The 22,401-nt window shown below is 40.2% G+C and overlaps 1 protein-coding gene across 2 annotated transcripts in view; it reads left to right on the top strand.

Moving 5' to 3' along the window:
• The window catches only part of tnpo1 (transportin 1), a 131,328-nt gene that overhangs the window by 55,948 nt on the left and 52,979 nt on the right, over positions 1–22,401 (top strand). For both annotated transcript variants that reach the window (XM_060836187.1, XM_060836196.1), the window contains exons 6-9: positions 13,508–13,641; positions 17,059–17,140; positions 20,346–20,468; positions 20,952–21,070. In XM_060836187.1, coding sequence (XP_060692170.1) covers positions 13,508–13,641; positions 17,059–17,140; positions 20,346–20,468; positions 20,952–21,070 — 458 coding nt within the window. The remainder of the gene's footprint in view (positions 1–13,507; positions 13,642–17,058; positions 17,141–20,345; positions 20,469–20,951; positions 21,071–22,401) is intronic.

Here is a 22,401-nt window from a genome sequence, read left to right as displayed (position 1 = left end):
ATTGAAAGCATCAATTTCTCCTTTTAAACAAATGTTTAGAAAATCTGTTTCATTTTGTGAGGTTGTACTGAAGTTATACTCACCCTGTACTTGCAGCCATCTTCAGCAGAAATGCAATGTTGTCAGTGTCAGCAATGCTTAACTTTTATACCACAGGATAATTTCAAACTGCACTGGAGACATACATAACATGAGCCTTCAGCCTGCACCAATGCACAACACAATTCAGTGTGCATTGGTTAGTACATATTATATACCTCTGGACTCTATCAGTGTAACAAGGCTTTTTTTTAATGTGTTTAGAGACAAAAAAAACCTGCAGATGCTGGAATCCAAAATAGACAGGAGGCTGGAAGAACATAGCAAGCCAGATAGCATCAGGTGGTGGAGAGGTCGATGAAGGGTTACATCCAAACTGCTGACTCCTCCACCTCCTGGCTGGCTGGTTTGCTGTGTTCTTCCAGCCTCCTGTCTGTCTATCTTTTTAAAATGTGGCAGGATTCCCAAAGTTGTATGTTTTTATTAATTCCACATATCTCTCTTGCAGAGTGCAGTTGTCTTTTGTGGCAGAAAAGAATTTCACTTGGTGAATGTCCTGTTGCTCAGTCATTGTAAACACCAAAAAGGAATAGCAGACTTGCAATAATGTCTAGGTTTTCATGACCATTCATTGCTTTGTAGTAAATGAAATACTATTTGAAGCATAGATACTGTTGTAATGCAAGAAACATGGCAGCCAATTTTGTGCACAAACAGCTCCCAAAGTGAAGTAAATTGGAGCTACCCTAATTCTTTGAGCAGGTGAGCACCAGAGAGTAGTCCTGTTCATGGCATCACTAGAATCATTACCAAGTGTTTTGAAAGCATCCATAAAATATCTTTTATCATGTTCAGTACCGTCCAGTTAGGTTGTCGAGAACATAGTGTGCAGTACCTTTTCAAATCAAGCTGTTCAAGCATGGAGAAATGAACGACCAGAACTTTGAACAGCAATTAAAGAACTGCTGTCAGAAGGTGTTGTATAGAAGACTCTTTCTCTGGCTATATGATATCTAAAAGAGGAGCTAAGAAGATACATGATTTTCCAACTTGCTGTTGCTATAGTTGTTGTCACAACCCTTTTCTCCTCCTCGCCATAAACACTAAACTTTCATATATATCTGTGTGACATTTGTGTCCACGTTTGTAGTAATAGTATGTTCTCCTGTGTCACCAGAAAAATACAATGTTGATTTGTTTAGTAACATTAATTATCCTATTTTTCTAGTTTTAATCCATTGTGACTTGCATGGTATTTGAATTTGGACTCCCTTTCAGTTCTGTTATCTCATTTGTAGGGAGTGGTGATACAGTGGTAATGTCACTGGATTAGTTATCAAGAAGCATAGTCCGATACCACACAATCATCAATTTGTTGCATTGTGACAGTGACAATTAGTACAATCTATAATTGAAACCTAGTGCTACTAATAATGACAAGCTGTCTTTAGTTGTCATAGCACCCATATGATTCATTGATTTTTGTTTTAGTGAAGGAAATCAACCCCTTGTTGCATGGTCTGACTACATATGACTCTAGGTCCCTGGTAATGTGATTGACACACTTACCCTTTGAAAATGTGTTGCTGGTTAAAGCACAGCAGGTCAGGCAGCATCCAAGGAACAGGAAATTCGACGTTTCGGGCATAAGCCCTTCATCAGGAATGAGGAGAGGGTGCCAGGCAGGCTAAGATAAAAGGTAGGGAGGAGGGACTTGGGGGAGGGGCGATGGAGATGTGATAGGTGGAAGGAGGTCAAGGTGAGGGTGATAGGCCGGAGTGGGGTGGGGACGGAGAGGTTAGGAAGAAGATTGCAGGTTAGGAGGGCGGTGCGGAGTTGAGGGAACCGACTGAGACAAGGTGGGGGGAGGGGAAATGAGGAAACTGGAGAAATCTGAGTTCATCCCTTGTGGTTGGAGGGTTCCCAGGCGGAAGATGAGGCGTTCTTCCTCCAACCGTCGTGTTGTTATGTTTTGCTGGTGGAGGAGTCCAAGGACCTGCATGTCCTCGGTGGAGTGGGAGGGAGAGTTAAAGTGTTGAGCCACGGGGTGGTTGGGTTGGTTGGTCCGGGCGTCCCTGAGGTGTTCTCTGAAGCGTTCCGCAAATAAGCGGCCCGTCTCCCCAATATAGAGGAGGCCACATCGGGTGCAGCGGATGCAATAGATGATGTACATTGGGGAGACGGGCCGCTTACTTGCAGAACGCTTCAGAGAACACCTCAGGGACGCCCGGACCAACCAACCCAACCACCCCGTGGCTCACCACTTTAACTCTCCCTCCCACTCCACCGAGGACATGCAGGTCCTTGGACTCCTCCACCGGCAAAACATAACAACACGACGGTTGGAGGAAGAACGCCTCATCTTCCGCCTGGGAACCCTCCAACCACAAGGGATGAACTCAGATTTCTCCAGTTTCCTCATTTCCCCTCCCCCCACCTTGTCTCAGTCGGTTCCCTCAACTCAGCACCGCCCTTCTAACCTGCAATCTTCTTCCTAACCTCTCCGCCCCCACCCCACTCCAGCCTATCACCCTCACCTTGACCTCCTTCCACCTATCACATCTCCATCGCCCCCTCCCCCAAGTCCCTCCTCCCTACCTTTTATCTTAGCCTGCCTGGCACCCTCTCCTCATTCCTGATGAAGGGCTTATGCCTGAAACGTCGAATTTCCTGTTCCTTGGATGCTGCCTGACCTGCTGTGCTTTAACCAGCAACACATTTTCAACTGTGATCTCCAGCATCTGCAGACCTCATTTTTAACACTTACCCTTTGAAATGACCTAGCAAGCCACTCAGTTCTCAAAGGCAAGTAATGATGGGCATTAGATGTGAGCCATGTCAGTAATGCTTGCATCCCATGACAGAATTTTTAAAAATTCTCCTCCGTCCTCCTTCAGCGACAGTAAGACTTAAAATTGTTGCTTTGCTTTCTCATCACAGGCCATCTCCAACCCTCTTGGGACCTGCTGCGAGTTGTTTTCTGTCATGTTATGAGGCTTCTAAAATAGCTGGTGAAAGACTTATTAGTACACTGTGTAGACAGAATTGGGGAATTTGAGGAAATTTGACAGTGGCATCTGAGTTGTTCTAGCATTTTATTTTTATTCTAGATTTCCAGCATTTGCAATATTTTGCTTGTAACCACTTAGTATTTTGAAGTTGTAAGCGAACCTGCTGTCCCATTTTAGGCACCAAAAGTGTCTGTCGCAGCAGTATCTTCTAATGAGTGCAGCACACTTGGTAGCCATTTGGCCTACTAAGACTGCACCAACCAATGCTTTTCTAAAGTAAAAACTTTTGGCCCCTGCACAACCCTTATCCCTTTATTCCTTGACTATTAATATATCTATAGAGATGTCGGACGGGTTGCACCTAAATTGGAAGGGAACTAATATACTGGCAGGGAAATTTGCTAAAACTGCTTGGGAGGATTTAAACTAGTAAGGTTGGGGGGTGGGGGGGGGGGGAAGAGGGGGGAGCGCAGGGAGATAGTGAGGAAAGAAATCGATCTGAGATGGGTACAACTGACAACAGAAGTGAGTCAAACAGTCGGGGCAGGCAGGGACAAGATAGGACTAATAAATTAAACTTCAATGCAAGGGGCCTAACAGGGAAGGCAGATGAACTCAGGGCCTGGTTAGGAACATGGGACTGGGATATCATAGCAATTATGGAAACATGGCTCAGGGATGGGCAGGACTGGCAGCTGAATGTTCCAGGATACAAATGCTACACGAAGAATAGAAAGGGAGGCAAAAGAGGGGGAGTGGCATTTTTGATAAGGTATAGCATTACAGCTGTGCTGAGGGAGAATATTCCCGGAAATACATCCAGGGAAGTTAGATTAGATTACTAGATTAAATTAGATTACTTAGTGTGGAAACAAGCCCTTCGGCCCAACAAGTCCACACTGACCCGCCGAAGCATAACGAACCCAGACCTGTTCTCCTACATTTACCCCTTCACCTAACACTATGGGCAATTTAGCATGGCCAATTCACTTAACCTGCACATTTTTGGATTGTGAGAAGAAACCGGAGCAGCCGGAGGAAACTCACGCAGACATGGGGAGAATGTGCAAACTCCACACTGACAGTCGCCTGAGAGTCAAGTTATTTGGGTGGAACTGAGAAATAAGAAACGGATGATCACCTTATTCGGATTATAGACCCCCCAATAGTCAGAGGGAAATTGAGAAACAAACTTGTAAGGAGATCTTTGCTATCTGTAAGAATAATAGGGTAGTTATGGTAGGGGATGTTAACTTTCCAAATATCGACTGGAACTGCCATAGTGTTAAAGGTTTAGATGGAGAGAAATTTCTTCAGTGTGTACAAGACAACTTTCTGATTCAGTATGTAGATGTACTGGAGAAGGTGCAAAACTTGACCTACTTGGGAAATAAGGCAGGGCAGGTGACTGAGGTGTCAGTGGGGGAGCACTTTGGGCCAGCAACCATAATTCTATTCGTTTTAAAATAGTGATGGAAAAGGATAGACCAGATCTAAAAGTTGAAGTTCTAATTTGGAGAAAGGCCAAATTTGACGGTATTAGGCAAGAACTTTTGAAAGCTGATTGGAGGCAGATGTTCGCAGGTAAAGGGATGGCTGGAAAATGGGAAGCCTTCAGAAATGAGATAACAAGAATCTAGAGAAAGTATATTCCTGTCAGGGTGAAAGGGAAGGCTGGTAGGTATAGGGAATACTGGATGACTAAAGAAATTGAGGGTTTGGTTAAGAAAAAGAAGGAAGCATATGTCCGGTATAGACAGGATAGATCAAGTGAATCCTTAGAGTATAAAGGAAGTAGGAATATACTTAAGAGGGAAATCAGGAGGGCAAAATCAGGAGGAGATAGCTTTGGCAAATAGAATTAAGGAGAATCCAATGGGTTTTTACAAATATATTAAGGACAAAAGGGTTACTAGGGAAAGAACAGGGCCCCTCAAAGATCAGCAAGGCAGCCTTTGTGTGGAGCCACAGAAAATGGGGGAGATATTAAATGAATAATTTGCATCAGTATTTACTGTGGAAAAGGATATGGAAGATATAGACTGCAGGGAAATAGATGGTGACATCTTGCAAAATGTCCAGATTACAGAAGAGGAAGTGCTGGATGTCTTGAAATGGTTAAAAGTGGATAAATCCCCAGGACCTGATCAGGTGTACCCTAGAACTCTGTGGGAAGCTAGAGAAGTGATTGCTGGGCCTCTTGCTCAGATATTTGTATCATCGATAGTCACAGGTGCGGTGCCGGAAGACTGGAGGTTGGCAAACGTGGTGCCACTGTTGAAGAAGGGTGGTAAGGACAAGCCAGGGAACTATAGACCAGTGAGCCTGACATCGGTAGTGGATAAATTGTTGGTGGGATTCCTGAGGGACAGGATGTACATGTATTTGGAAAAGCAGGGACTAATTGGGGTGGTCAACATGGCATTGTGCGTGGGAAATCATGTCTCACAAACTTGATTGAGTTTTTTGATGAAATAAAGAGGATTGATGAGGGCAGAGCAGTAGATGTGATCTATATGGACTTCAGTAAGGTGTTCAACAAGGTTCCCCTTGGAAGACTGATTAGCAAGGTTAGATCTCATGGAATACAGGGAGAACTAGCCATTTGGATACAGAACTGGCTCAAAGGTAGAAGACAGAGGGTGGTGGTGGAGAGTTGTTTTTCAGACTGGAGGCCTGTGACCAATGGAGTGCCACAAGGATCTACTTTTTGTCATTTACATAAATGATTTGGATGCGAACATAAGTTTGCAGATGACACCAAAGTTGGAGGTGTCGTGGACAGCGAAGAGGGTTACCTCTGATTACAACAGGATCCTGACCAGGTGGGCCAATGGGCTGAGAAGTGGCAGATGGAGTTTAATTCAGATAATGCGAGGTGCTGCATTTTGGGAAAGCAAATCTTAGCAGGACTTATACACTTAATGGTAAGGTCCTAGGGAGTGTTGCTGAACAAAGAGACCTTGGAGTGCAGGTTCATAGCTCCTTGAAAGTGGAGTCACAGGTAGATAGGATAGTGAAGAAGGCGTTTGGTATGCTTTCCTTTATTGGTCAGCGTATTGAGTACAGGAGTTGGGAGGTCATGTTGCGGCTGTGCAGGACATTGGTTAGGCCACTGTTGGAACATTGTGTGCAATTCTGGTCTCCTTCCTATCGGAAAGATGTTGTGAAACTTGAAAGGGTTCAGAAAAGATTTACAAGGTTGTTGCCAGGGTTGGAGAATCTGAGCTACAGGGAGAGGCTGAACAGGCTGGGGCTGTTTTCCCTGGAACGTCGGCGGCTGAGTGTGACCTGAGAGAGGTTTACAAAATTATGAGCAGCATGGATAGGATAAATAGGCAAAGTCTTTTCCCTGGGGTTAGGGAGTCCAGAACTAGAGGGCATAGGTTTAGGGTGAGAGGGAAAAGATATAAAAGAGACCTAAGGGGCAACGTTTTCACGCAGAGGGTGGTACGTGTACGGAATGAGCTGCCAGAGGATGTGGTGGAGGCTGGTAGAATTGCAACATTTAAGAGGCATTTGGATAGGTATATGAATAGGAAGGGTTTGGAGGGATATGGGCTGGATACTGGCAGGTGGGACTAGATTGGGTTGGGATATCTGGTCGGCATGGACAGGTTGGACCGAAGGGTCTATTTCCATGCTGTACCTCTCTGACTCTATGATTTGGACATACTGGTGTTGGGCTGGTGTGGACAAAGTTAAAATTCACACAACACCAGGTTATAGCCCAACAAGTTTATTTGGAGGCTGTACATGTCTGTGACTCTCAGACATTGCTATTGTATCCACCTCCATCGTCTCTGGTAGTCCAACCCAGTCACATACCACGATCTGTGTTTTTTAAAAAAAATATTAACATGCTTCTCTCTTTTTATTATCCCCTTTTATCTGAAACCTATGTCCTCTGTAATCAATGTTACTACTCTCTGAAAAAAAACTGTTGATGCCACGCATAAGTTTGTAAATTTCTATCAGGTCACCCCTTAATGTTCAGTCAAAAGCAAACCAAGTTTGTACAATCTCTTGTAGCTAATACACTCCAAACCAGGCTACATCTGGTAAACAGTTTCTGTACCCTGTCCAAAGCCTCCACGTCCTTCTGGTAGTGTGGCAACCAGAACAGCACACGATATTCCTAATATGGCCTCTCAAATATTTTTTGTGTATGGCCCCAGCAATTTCATCACCTGTCTCCTTGGCATTCTGAAATAGATTGAGCCCAATCTTTACCTTAATGCTTTTCAAAACACCCAAGTTAACCTCTTTTCTTCACATGAACATGCTCTAGAATATCAACATACCCTCCCAATTCACATCATCCACCATGCCCTTCTTCTTTGTGAATACTGATGCAAAGGTTTTGTTAAGGACATCACCCATTTTCTCCAGCTCTATACATAAATTCCCTCCTTTGTCCATGAATAGATCTATCCCTTCCCTAGCTATCCTCTTGCTCATCATAAATGTATAAAATGCCCTGGAATTTTCCTTAATCCTGTCAGCCAAAGATATTTCATGGTGAGTCCCAGTCACTTCTGGCTCAACTGTTATGTCTCTTCTGTACCCTGTTGGGTAGATTATTGGCACTTTTTGGGAAATACACAATTAATTTTCTAGTGTATAGAGGTAGCACTTGCAGAGTCTGAAAATACATGAAAATTAATTTTAGTTGTAAAGTCATACAGCACAGAAATAGATCTTTTGGTCCAACTAGTCCATGCTGACCATTAACCCAAATTAAACTATTCCCACCTGCCCCCTGTGCTTGTGAATGTACTCTCATCCACCACTTCCTCTGGTAGCTCATTACACACACAAATCATTTTGTGTAAAACGAAAAGAAATACCCTCACGTCTTTTTAAAATCTTATCTCCTCTCACCTGAAAAATTTCCCCCCTGTATTGAAATCACCAATCTTAGGGCAAAGACACCTACCAATCACCTTAGCTATAGCCCTCATAATTTAAAAACCTTTGTCACCTTTTATGCTCCAGTGAAAAATGTTCCAGCCTGTATAGCCTCTCATTATTAAACTGTCTCTCCATTCCTGGCAACATCCTGGTAAATCCTTTCTGAACCCCCTTCAGCTTAATAATATCTTTTCTATAGCAGGTTGACCAGAACTGTACGCAGTACTCTAGAAGAGACCTCACCAACATCTTGTACAATCTCAACATGATGTCCCGACTCCTATACTCAGGTCTGAACAATGAAGCCAAGCATGCTAAATGCCACCTTAACCACCCTGTATGTGATGCAAACTTCAAAGAATTATGTACCTGAGCTCCTCGATCTCTCTATTCTATAATAATACCCAAGGCCCTAGTTTTAATTGTATAAGTTTTGCCTTTTATTTGTTTTACCAAATGCAATATCTCATATTTATCCAAATTAAACTCTTCATCTGCCACTCTTCAGCCCATTGATTTAATTGATCAGGACTCTTTGTAATCTTAGATGACCTCCTTCATTGTTCACTGTGCCACCAATCTTGGTTAGTATGTTTGCAGATAATACCTTGCTTTCTATTTTCTCATCTAAATGATTTGTATAGATGACAAACCAAAGTGAACCATCACAGGTCCCTATGGAACATGGCTGGTCACAGGCCACCAGTCCAAAAAACACTCCACCATCACACTGTCTCCTACCATTAAACCAATTTTGTATCGAGTTGGCAAGCTGTTGACATAAAACTGGGACTTGCTTGGCTGTTTTCATGTCTTTCCTTGTATGTTTTATTTTACAAGAATTCTTCCAGTAGGTTGAGAATCAGAGGCTGGGAATTCCAACACAAACAGATCAACTATGACCTAGTAGAATGGTGGAGCTCTGGGAGCTCAATGGTCTGCTCCTTGTCCTAATTTGTACATTTGTCTATGTTCATGGTTAACCAGCTGCATTGGGCAAATAATGCTACCTATTTACATTAAAATTGATTGCAAAAGTGGCAGCTATTTTGAGTAGTATGGATCAGATTGTCATATCACACACCTATATTTTCATATACACAATCCGTGTCAATAACGTAGTGTGCAATTGCTTTCCAAATCAAGCTCTTCATTCATGGAGAAGTGAAAAAGCAGAACTTTGAACAACCATCAAAGAACCATTAGAGGAGATATTGCATGGAATCTTTCTTGAGCTGCATAATATCCAAGGGAGCTAAAAAGGGGCATAGTTTTCCAACTTACCATTGATATCCTTTCCAAAGGCATTAAACAGAAATGGAATAATATTAAGTTATTTCTCCAACTGTGAGCAGTAGAGGTCCCAGGAGCATTGGGTTTGTCTTACCACAGATGTCCAATTTGAATTGGCAGTTTGAAATCTCTCATTTTCGCAGATAATTTTGTTTAGACTGGCAGATATTTCCCAAGCTCAGTTATATTTCATATTTTGAATCTAATATTTTTCAGGTTTGTTAGATTCATTGCATCATGACACCAATTAACTCAGTACTCAACATTCTAAGGCTTGTTTTAAACTCGCTGACAAATGCAAAATTGCATTCACTGAAAAAGGGGATTTTTAAATATGAGGGAACCAAAGCAATGGATATTGTATCCAAAAGTGTCGAAATTAGTAGCAAGATCTAAAAATGCCATTCTTAAACATCATCACACAAGAATTATACATGCTACTAATAATGTACTTGCAGTGGACAATATGGATTAATACCAATATGACTGTTTACACTTACAGATATACAATCGTTAATTATCATGTATCAGTAATAAAAATGATATCAGAATCATGGAATTGTTCAGCACTGAAGAGTGACCATTTGGCACATATCTTGGTCTCCTGAAAGAACTGCCACTCTCCTTTTTTCTCATGGCTCTGCAGCTTTTCCTTTTCAGATAATGATCCCCCAATTTCCTCTCGAATGCCTATACCGTACTCTGGCAGTGCCATTTTTGTTTCCTCATCACAATTGCTGCTTTTGTCAATTATTTTAATTCTGTGCCTTTTGGCTCTAGATGTTTCCAGCAAGAAGGAACTGTTTCCTTTGTCCAGATCCTGTTTTTTCAATGACTTAATTTAGTTACCCCTCAAATTGCTCCTTCCCAAGGAGAGCAGTCCCAACTTCTTCACTTTTTCCATATACAGGTAACTGGTTCCACGGATGAACTTTGTTCCTGTGAGTGTTTCCTGCACTGGATCTAATGCCTTTAAATTCTTCAAATATGGTGCACAGGACTGGATACTGGAATCTGAAATGCACTACCTGGGAGAGAGTAGGTGAGATGGGAAATCTCGCATCCTTTAAAAGGTACTTGGATGAACACTTGAAATGTCATACATTTCAAGACTATGGACCAAGTGCTGGAAAGTGGGACTGGTGTAGATAAAGTTGTTTTTGTCATTAGACTTGATGGGTTCAAGAGCCTCTTCTGCAGTGTATGTTTCCAGATACAGGACTCCAGTTGAAGCCAGCAAATGTTTTACACCGATTTATAAGTTACTTGTTTTTGTTCGCTGCCAGGATGCCAAATGATTGATTAAATCCCCTCTCAACTTGTCCTTCGATCACCACTGACCTATGCAAGTATACCCTAAAGTTGCTTTGTTCTTGCACCCCCACCTCCTTGGAATTTGACTTTAATTTTACATTGTCCAACAAAATTAATCATTCTACGCTTCCTACTTTAACTTGCATCTGTCTCTTGTCCAGCTCTTCAACCAACCTGTATATGTCCTTTTGAAGTTCTATGCATTTAACCTCCTCATAACTCAGTACCTCAATTTCATGGCATCCTCAATTTTTGAGAATAATATGTGCTGTAAAAAAAATAAAATTTCATTCTGTTTCCTGTCAAGCTCTGATTTTCTGCACCAATGAATAATGCAAAGTTTTTCTGAGGAGTTCTTATATGGAATACTTAAAAAGTCACTACTTTGAAAATGCATGCATAAAAGTGTTTTATATAGATCCTTTGTGATGTTTCCATTTTAAGGGTTTTGACATCATTAGCATATGAATACAGGAGAAGTAGCATTATAAAACATTTTATAGTTGAATTTATAGTTATCTAGCCTATGTACAAGTCAACAAAGTTAGTTCAGTTGTAAATGGTTTCTCTGTAACCTTGGGTTACTTTCAGTACTTTCAAACCAAATCTGCCTGCTGAACCAAAGCTTTTGTGCAAGTTTAAGCCACTTTTGAAATTGAAGTCTTTATTGTAAGTTGAAGTCAATGAATCTTTAATCAATTTGTTTCAAAGTGTTCAACCTTTAACACTGTAAAAGTAATTGTGCAACAAAAAGTGTTATTTGATAACTTGTTTCTAAGTGCTCTTCAAAATTAAGATTCTATTCATTAATACTGACAAAATTCTTAAGAAATTTGTTAGGAATAGATGTTTCGAATGTTAAAAATTTCTTCCGTCAGTATCAGTTCAAAAGTTTCAATAGATCTGGTGTGACTAGATCTTGGGGTTGAGATTTTTATCTTTACAGTTTTTAAATAGTTAATATTATTTGAATACATTAATTACTGTGTGAGATAAAATCAAATCCAGTGTTTGTTACTGCTGTGTGGCCTTATTTGCTTTCTGCTTTGTTTCTAAATACACACACAACATTGCTCAGGGTGTTGTTGCGGATCATGAAGGCCTGCTTGTAGTGGTGGAAATTATATCAGACAGAGATGCAGTGCCATATGGCATGTGATGCAGAATCATAGAGTTACAGAGATGTACAGCAAGATTAACAGACCCATGCTGACCAGATATCCTAAATTAATCTAGTCCCTTTGCCAGCACTTGGCCCATATCTCTCAAAATCCTTTCTATTCATCTACCCATCCAGTTGTCTTTTAAATGTTGTCATTGTACCAGCCTCCTCCACTTCCTCTGGCAGCTCGATCCATATACACCATCCTGTATGTGAAAAAGTTGCCTCTCAAGTCCCTTGTAAATCTTACTCCTCTGACCTTAAACATATAGTCTTGGACTCCCCCACCTCAGGGTAAAGATCTTGTCTATTTTATCCTATCTATGCCCTTCATGATTATATAAACCTCTACGGTCACCTCCAAGGTTCAAGGGAAAACAGCCCCAGCCTATTCAGTCTCTCTCCATAGCTCAAATCGTCCAACCCTGGCAACGTGCTTGTAAATCTTTTCTGAACCCTTTCAAGTTTCACAACATCCTTCCAATAGGAAGGAGACCAGAATTGTATAAATCCTGTCCTGATTTGCCTTTCCAAAATGCAGTACTTTGCATTTATCGAAATTAAACTCCCATCTGCCACTCCTCTGCCTGTTGGCCTATCTGATCAAAATTCCGTTGTAATTTGAGGTAACCTTCTTCACTGTCCACTATACCTCCAATTCTGCAAACTTACCAACTGTACCTCTTATTCTTGCATCCAAATCATTTATATAAAATGATGAAAGGCAATGGACCCAGCACCAATCTTTGTAGCACACCACTGGTCACAAGACTCCAGTCTGAAAAGCAACCTCTGCCACCACCCCCTGTCTTCTACCTTCGAGCCAGTTCTATATCCAAATGGCTAGTTCTCCTAGGATTCCATTTGATTTAACCTTGCTAACCAGTCTCCCATGAGGAACCATGTCAAATGCCTTACTGAAATCCATATAGATCGCATCCACCACTCTGCTGTCATCCATTCTCTTCGTTCCTACTTCAGAAAATTCTATCAAGTTAGTGAGACGTGGTTTCTCACGCACTGGTAGAGTGTGTTATAAAATAGATCTCTGGTGGCGATTTTAAAATGCATGGTTTGACTTCCTTGATGCCAGTTTTTTTTTAAAAAGCATTAGTAGGGTTAATTAAAAACAGGAAATTCAAACTGGCATTGTAGCTGTAAGGCTGCTTCCTCACTATATATGAATATACCTTCATGTTTGTCCTAACAGCTGTACCTCCTTCAGTCATATGCTATATCAATGTTCCCTTAGCAACCACAATTCTACTAGTGAACATAAAATCCAAACAGTTAGAATGCCGTCTTGGTACACAGCTTTCATAATTACACAACTCATGATTTTCTTTCCATCACTTTGAAAGGAATTTGTGCTTGCATTGCATTGTTAGGTGAGCATCGCTTAAAGTCTACCTGCTTGAACTGCTAAATAACATGGTAACACTGTTGTAGAGTTTAAAATGATTAGAGGATAGAAGTTGGAGGCATATCTAATTTTTAATCTAACAGGTAGACATTACAGTGCAGGTGTATGTTCACTTTTGGGTATTATGCTTTCTTAGCTTTTATGTAGTGAGTCATCAGTTCTTATTCTTTGTATCCTTATACAGCTAGTGCAGCTGCTAGCATTATACATTGTTATTAGTAGATTATATTGTATGGATGTCATTAAATTATCACAATCAAAAATGCTGTCGAAGTTGATTGACTAATAGAGCCTAATTAATATTTGTGTTGAATTTTGGAATTGATTTGTTGTATTTTCTCCATTTATCAGGGTGCCTTTGGTGCTCTTCAGAAGATATGTGAAGACTCTGCTGAGATTTTAGACAGTGACATTTTGGATAGACCTCTCAATGTCATGATTCCGAAATTTCTGCAATTTTTTAAACACAGCAGTTCTAAGATTAGGCAAGTTCAATTTCTGTTCATTTTCATATGATTTTGATATTCGAGCTGCTTATAATTCGTGTAATTCAAATAATCTGATCTTTGTGTTTATTTAAACATTTTCATGTATTTCAATTAACATTCCTACTTTCATTGCAGCCGCTTATTAATTTTTCCTGGCACTTTTATAAGCATACCTTCTTTCCGGTGAAATTTCTCTGCTAATCTTGAAAGATTGTCCTATTCTTAAATGGCAATTAGGCTAAGTCTAGGCATATCACATAAAGGTGAGAAGCATAATTGGAGGAAGTATTGGGACAGTTGGCCAAGAAGCTAAAACGAGTGTTTTGAGATGAACATGTCCCTAGTAGGTCAAGGCTTCTGACGACTACTACCACATAATTAGGACCTCAAAAAATCCAATAACTTGTTTCTTAAATACATAGTATGTGTGTTTTTGTGGGCATTTCTTTAAGGAAAAGTGATTATGAATGCTTATTAAATAACAGGAAAAAATTGGATTTATTTAGTCAAGATTTAGGTGCACATGACACTGTGCAGCAGTCATTTTACATCCAAAATGTTTGTGCATGCAGCAACATTCAAGTTTGACCATACCCTTCAAAAAATGTTGTGATCAAATGTATCTTCTGAAATCCAGATTTTTATTTTCTTGCTTGAGATTCCCTTGAATATGTAACTGAATGTGTTTTAACCTCTTTCTCGGCTTTCAGTTTTGATTGAATGCTCTCTTGACCCCCTTTTTTTTTTAAACTAAAGGAGGTCATCTTTCTTAGTCTTTTAACTTGAATAAAAGTTTGAGCATGAAATATCTGGCACAGCTCATCTGCTGATCTTCCCCTTGGCCTGTTCCCCCAGTCTGCTTTGGGGGGCTTGGGAGAAGGAAGAATTAACTAGAGAATAATTACTGGGGAATCTGCTGGGGATAAATGCTGCTAAATCTTCTAGACCTGATGGATTGCATTCTAGAACTTTAAAGGAAGTAGCTGCAGATATCATGGGTGTATTGATGATTTTTGATGAAACCCTATATTTTGGCAAAGTCCCAGAGGATTGGAAATATAACGCCCTTCTTCAAAAGGGGAGGACGACCAATAAAGCAAACTATATATCACTTAGCTTAAGTCTGACATTGGAAATATTCTTCTAATCAATTAAAAAGGGTGTAATAATAGAGCATTTAGAAACATGTAATCTAGCAGTGTCAGAATGGCTTCCTGAAGGAAAATCAGGCCTGACAGATCTGTTGCCATTCTTTTGAGAGGTAACAAGCAAGGTAGCTAATGGGGATACAAGCAGATGTAATATATTTAAATTTTCTAAAGTAATTTAATAAAGCACTACACTCAAGACTACTCAGTAAGATAAGAGCCCAGTAATACATTTCCATGGATAGAGGATTGGCTTTCTAATAGAAGACAGTGTTGGGATAAAGGGGGCACTTTAAGATAACCTGTAACTCATGAGTGCCACAGGGATCAGTACTCAGGCTACAATTATTTGCAATGTATAAATATAACATGGACAAGGGGAGTGAATGTACTATTGCCTGATGAATATACAATTAATCAGGGATTGCTTCCTGAGAGCAGTACACAAATAGTTGAGAAGGCAAGTAGTCAGGATGACTTTCAATCTGTAGAAACGTGTAGACTAGTTAAGCACATGGGCAAACCTTGACAAATGGAATATAATGTGTGAAAATATGCACTTTGGCAGGAAGAATAGGGAAGCTGAATATTATTCAAATTGAGAAAGCTGCAAAGTGGAGTGATTTGGGTGTTCTAATGCATGAATCACAAAAAGCTCCCATCAGGTTCAACAGATAACCGAAGGCAAATGGGATATTGGCCCTTTATTTCAAAGGAAGCGGACTATAAAAGTAGAGGGGACTTGCTAAAACTATTCAGACCACAACTGGAGTGAACAGTTTAGCTTATCTTATTGTAGGAAAGTGTACTGGCATTGGAGGCAATCCAGAGAAAGTTTGGGCTTGTACTCTTTGAAGTTTAGAAGAATAAAAGGTGACCTTATTGAAACATACAAGTTTCTTCAGTGACTTAACAGGGTCGATGTAAACAGGTTGTTTCCGCTTGTGGGATGTTTAGTACCAGAGGGTATAATTCGGACCAAAGGGGTCGCACATTTAAGACAGCTGAGGAGGAATACTTTTCTTGGAGATTAGTGAATCTGTGCAATTTCTTTACAATGTCAGGTTATTGAGGTTGGATCATTAAGTATATTCAAGGCTGAGGTAGAAAGATGTTCTAATCATCAAGGGAATCGTGGTTTATGGGGATAAAGCTGGAAAGAGGAGTTGAGGCTTATCACATCAGCCATGAATGGCAAAACAGACTCTTTGGACGTTATGGTCGGCAATTCTTTTTTCATACCTCTGCAATTGCCCTGATATAAACTGAGGACACCGGTTTGAGACCTGGTTTGCTCTATCAAACTGTTTGAAATTCTACCTTGGTATTATCACAACTTCCTAGGGGATCCTTAACTAGATATCTTATTAAATCCACCTTCTTGCACAATACAAGATCTAAACCAGCCTGATCCTGGGTAGGGTGTGCAATGTACTGCTCTTAGGAAGCAATTCCTGATTAATTGTATAGTCATCTTGCATGTTACCAGTGCTCATCCAATTTAAACTACATATTTACTGGACAAAATCACTCATGATAATTTTACGAGCCCTTCTTATGCACCTCCATTATTTCCCAATTTAAATTTTGTCCTACAGTGGCACGATTCTTCAGGGATCCACAGATGACTCTCACCCATGACTTTTTTTTCTTTTGCTATTCCTTATTTCATCCCAAACTGATTTCGCATCAGAATATACAAAATATGGTTGTCTTGCAGACTTGAGTGTTGAATTCAATTCTGCACATTTTAGTCTGCTGTGATTCCAGACCAGCAAGGGTATGGGAGTTCAATATAGTTTTAAGGTGACAGAGGAAATATTTAAGTGACCTGATGGGACAACTTTTTCACAGAGGAAGAGGTAGATAGAGGTACATTTACAACATTTAACAGATATTTAGACAGGTACATGAATAAGAAAAGTTTAGAGGGATTTGGGCCAAATGAAGACAAATGGGGCTAGTTTGGTTTGGGAAATCTGGTTGGCATGGACGAGTTGAAACGAAAGGTCCATTTCCGTGTTCAATGGCTGTAGGACTGTTGATGTCTGAGGGAAGTGCTACATTTGAAGACAGTTGAATTTTTACTTTTTGCAACAATCTGTATTTCAGTTTGAAAATGTAAAGGATTTTGTTTGAAGAATGATTGGTTCAAAATAATTTTGCAAATCATTCACATTAGATTACAACAGGAAAGTTGAATGTGATAGACATAACTGATTTTGAAATAATGTTTTCTCATAGAAACATATTGTAATGCTTTTAGGTCTCATGCTGTTGCTTGTGTGAACCAGTTCATCATCAGTCGAACTCAAGCTTTGATGTTGCATATTGATTCTTTTATTGAGGTATGTTTACTTGTGTATTTTAGTAAATGACTTTTAAGACTTAAATCATCACAGTTATTAACTTCTCAATACATCATATTTTTATTTCTGAACTGCAGTGATATTATAGAATTACTGACCAGAAAACTTTTCAAATTAACAGTGCAAGGAATGTTGATCAAACCACTGATGGAACCATCATTAACAGTTGAAATTGAATGTGTCATTTTTCCTTAAAACAGTTGATTTGGTACTCCATGTTCAAGTTGTAATATTTACAATTAACCTTTTATTATTTGAATAGTGTTTTTATAACCTAGGACATGTGGTGTTTTAATGGAAGTCTTGTAGCTATGTAATATAATTAGACTAAACTTAAGTTAAGACAAAGCTTAAAAATTACAGAATTCAATCCTGTGATTTTCTGTAGTAAAAAGTGAACTATACTTATTCATTCAGCATAAACTTGAGACATGGTGCCTCACAATTACTGTAAATCTTGGTTGTTGAAAGTATAAGACTCCATGTTTCTAGCTCAAATTATGTTTTTAGACATATTTCATGTATAAATTGACGTATTCTCTTAGCCAAGGTACTATAAATGCATTAATAAGACAGCTTCAGTTTTCCATGTTTTACGAACCTGTATTTTTATAAGTGGCTGCATGGGCTCAAGATTGTGATTCAAGTTCTGTTGAAAAGATGTGTGAGATTAAGACTTGCCCATTCTTCGCAACCCATGGTGATAAGTTTTCAAAATGCTAATCTCTTACCAACACTGACTGTTAGTTATTATACTCAACATATAATTTGTTCATCTCTTTGAGGGAATTTTTTTGCAATTTGAAATATTGACTTGCAGTCCCTTGCAGTGTCTCTGAGATGTCTCGTTGATCATTAATAATAGAGTTGTACTTGTGGTCACCTGTTGGTGTTAGAGTACACTTGTCTGCTGTATAAGTCATTCCTCCTCCTCTGTCCTCTACTTCTGTCTCCCCTTTTTAAATTTTTTTTTGCATTTGTACGATCCAGGTGTTGCTGGCTGGCTCGCATTTATTGCCCATCCCTATTTGCACTTGAGAAGCTACCTTCTTGAACCGCTGCAGTCCACCTGTTGTGGGTTGATCCATAACGTCGTTAGGGAGGGAATTCCAGAATTTTTGACCCAGTGACAGTGAAGGAACGGCGATATAGTTCCAAGGCAGGACAGTAGGGGTTTGGAGGAGTCTACCCCCCCCCCCAATATCCTGAGACTGTGATCCTAATTTTAGACATTTCTGGCATAAGCGCTTCATTAGAAATGAGGCTTGTGGACCAAGGGGGCTGAGAAATAAATGGGGGGCTGGGGGGCAAGATAGCTAAGAATGTGATGGGAGGTGAAGGTGATAGCTCGGATAGGAGGCTGGAATGGATAGATGGGAAGGAAGATGGACAGGTCAAGAGGGTGCTACAGAGTTTTGAGAGGTTGGATCTGTGTTAAGATTGGTGGGGAGGAGAACTTATGAAACTGGTGAAATTCACATTGACCCCATGTGGTTGGAGGGTCCCAAAGTAGAAGATGAGGCGTTAGGTTTGGTGATCGAGGAGGCCCAGGACCTGCAAGTCCTTGGGTGAGTGAGAGCGGGAATTGGTGTTCGGCCATGGGGCAGTGGGGTTCTTTTGAGCGTTTCCAGGAGATGTTCTCTGAAGCGTTCCGCAAGCAGGCATCCAGTTTCTCCGATGTAGAGGAGACCGTATCAGGAGCAATGGATACAATAAATGACGTGTGTGGAAGTGCAGGTAAATCTGTTGGGTGTGGACAGCTCCTTTGGGACCTTGGGAGGAGGTAAGGTTGCATGTATTGCAATTCTTGCTGTGGCAGGGGAAGGTGCCAGGAGTGGAAGGTGGATTGGTGGCGGTATTGGAGGAGGTGGGGAGTGGAGGAAATGCACTGGAGGGTGTCATCCACCACTTGGGTGGGGAAATTGCAGTTGTCGAAGGAGGATCCCATCTGGTAAGTTATGTGGTGGAATTGGTCTTCCCAGGAGCAGATGCAGTGGAGGTTGGACTGGGAATAAGAGACCGTGATTTTACAGGAAGGAGGGTGGGAGAAGGTGGAGTCCAGGTAGCTGTGAGAGTCTGAGTTTGGAATAGATGTCCATATTGAGTCGGTCACCGTTAACGGAGATGGAGAAGTCCAGGTTGGAGAGCGAGGTTTACGAGATGGCCAGGTGAACTTAAGGTCAGGGTGGAACCTGTTAGTGAAGTTCATGAACTGTTCAACCTCCTCATCGGATCATAAGGTGGCTCCGATACAATCATGATGTAGCAGAGGAAAAGGTGGGGAATAGTGCCAATGTGGCTGCGGAAGATGGACTGTTCCACGTACCCGACAGAGACACGCACAGCTGGGGCCCATGCGGGTGCTTGTTGGTGAGACAGGACACCTACTTGCGGAATGCTTCAGATAACATCTCTGAGACACCTGCGTGAAACAACCCCACTGCCCCATGGCTGAACACTTTACCTCCTCCTCCCACTCGCTCAAGAATATGCAGGTCCTGGGCCACCTGCATCGCCAAACCCTTGCCACCTGGCGCCTGGAGGAAGAACACCTCCTGTTCCCCCTTGGGACCCTCCAATCACCAAAGGATCAATATTGTTTTCACCAGTTTCCTCATTTCCCTTGCCGCCACTTTATCCCAAATCCAATCTTCCAACTTGGCACCACCATTTTGACCTGTACTACCTATGCACCTTCCTTCCTAACTATCTGCCATCACCTCTTCCCCCATCTGCATCTACCTATCGCATTCTCAGGCCACACCCCCCCCCCAAATTGATCTCAAAAGCAATTTCGTGGCCTGCCATTGAGAAGGCACAAAATTTCAAAGCTCTTATTCTTTGAAAAGGCAACATTGTAAGTTACCCATGTCAGTTATTGTATGAACATTTAGGAACTTGTATGCTGGATATTCATCAAATAATGAAACTTTAAATTCAGGTTGTACTGCTTACCAGTGTAATATGTGCTGTTGGTTTATGGCACATACTGGCAGTATTTGCAGTCTATATGTATTCATCAGGTGTATTGAATTCTGACCGTTGAATGCAGTTTCACTCTTGATCCTGACATCTGGACTCTTAAATTCATTGCACATAAATCTCATACAGAAAAATGGGCAGTGCCTTGCAGTAATGCAGTGTCTAAATTTATACAATTCTAAATACTCAATTTTTCTCTCAGAACTTGTTTGCATTGGCTGGAGATGAGGAATCTGAAGTACGGAAAAATGTATGTCGTGCACTTGTTATGCTGCTTGAAGTTAGAATGGATCGCTTGCTCCCTCAGATGCACAACATTGTTGAGGTGAAAACTATACTAAAGTGCTCTCAGCTTGGTTTTTTTTTCACAACTGCCTCTTTTCTGAATTAAATGTTATGAATTCTCATTTCCATATGTCATATGGTTTTGTAATGTGCTTTATAAGTAGAAATTTTTCTTGGGATTGCACAGACTTTTGAAAAAACTTTCTCAAATCAGTGACAAACTTTGTTTTCCCATGTTACTTTTGCTTTAAATTTAATCTTGTTCTGATGTCGTTCCACCAACTGATTTCTGGTTTGTTTTAGCAATATTTTCAACTTTAAAATGGAAACATACTGTTAGGGTATAAGCACTGATGCTCAATTAGTCAATTACCTGGAGGTATCTTGACAATTCTGTTTATTTTAATTTGTGCTAGGTAGAATTGTTCCTTTCAAAGGCATATGCTATTTTATGTAATTCATATTTTAAACAATTAAATGTGAACAGCTGCTGATTACTCATCATGACGTTACTCTGCTGTAGTACATGTTGCAGAGGACACAGGATCAAGATGAAAATGTAGCACTGGAAGCTTGCGAGTTTTGGCTAACATTGGCTGAACAGCCCATTTGCAAGGATGTACTTTCTGGACACATGTCTCTGTGAGTAACTATCTTTCACTGTAAGAAGATTAATTTTAAATGTGGTAATTTTAACAAAGCATTTTCTGTTGCCACTCAGCATCTAAAATGTAACTTTTTTTTTAGTAAAGTTGGCAATCTGGTAGCTGAAATTACTGACTACTTGGGCAATTATCTCTTCAAACAAATAGGAAATATTAAAACGTTCAATTGAAATGGGAACTTTATTGTAGTAATCTTTTATGTAGTTTTTAAAAACAATGAGAATTGGACATTATAGCCAAGTTTCTACGGGCAACAAATTACTTTTAAACTGACTAAGCACACTGACCAAATTTTTCTTTTCAGTAAAATATTGTAAATGAACCTACTTATTGGCTGTTGAGAATGATATTTTATCCCTTTGCTGCACGTACCTGCTCTGAATTAATACCAGATAGAGTTTGGGAAGGTCATTTAGTATGCGATATCCTTTTATTTAGTTCAGCATGCTTCACATTCAGCAAGTCTGTTGTAATGTCATAATTTAAATGCCAAGTGATTAATAAGCTAACAAGAATTAGAGGTTAGCTGACACTGGTAGCATTTATGTAATTGTTCTTCAACAGGGCAACTATTTTGAGGATAGAGTGAAGAAAAAGAAGAAAAAGTCTAGGCTGGTCTGTGACTTTAGAATTGTAAGGTATCAGAAATCCTGTCACATAATACCTGTCAGCAATATGTGGGCAGCACTTACACTGTAATATGCTAATTCCTACAGCTGTGTAAAAGGTGATTTTGCTGTAGACTGCATAACTAAGTGACATGCCAGCTGCAGCTCATCTGAAACTGCAGTCGATATTGAACATGATGGATTTGGCTGCTAGTCATATCCGAAACATTCAGTTATGAAACCCAGATGGAAATCACTTATTCCTTTGGAATTATTAATTTAATATCCTCCATTTATTAAAACACTTTCTTCAAAAGGTCCAATTTTGCTTAGAAATTGGCGCGCTCACAGTTTGCAGTGAAAAAAAATATGGTGGTGAGATTCTGTATGAATATAGGATTGCTGCAAAATACAAATTACACGACATGGCTATCAGTTTCAGAATGAACTGATAAACTACTTATATTTCCAGTAGACCAAAGGCAGTGGTGAGAAAAAAAATTAAAAGGTTAGAAAATGTGAACCAGTGTATTGGAGGTGTGCTGAGAAGGCTATTTCTAAAAATTTGAGTGTGGAAATGACAAATGCTGTGAAATGCAGACAGGTGGATTTGTGGTTTCTTCCATCTTTGTTTCCTTCTATCCTTTGTCTTTTTCTCTTCCAAATTCATTTCATCTTGTCCATTCTCTTCTGTTAGTTG

This window comes from Hemiscyllium ocellatum, chromosome 2 (assembly GCF_020745735.1).
Source record: "Hemiscyllium ocellatum isolate sHemOce1 chromosome 2, sHemOce1.pat.X.cur, whole genome shotgun sequence".
Classification (NCBI taxonomy): Eukaryota; Metazoa; Chordata; class Chondrichthyes; order Orectolobiformes; family Hemiscylliidae; genus Hemiscyllium; species Hemiscyllium ocellatum.
Note: the sequence above shows the minus strand (reverse complement) of the source record. Positions and strands in the feature narration are given on the sequence as shown.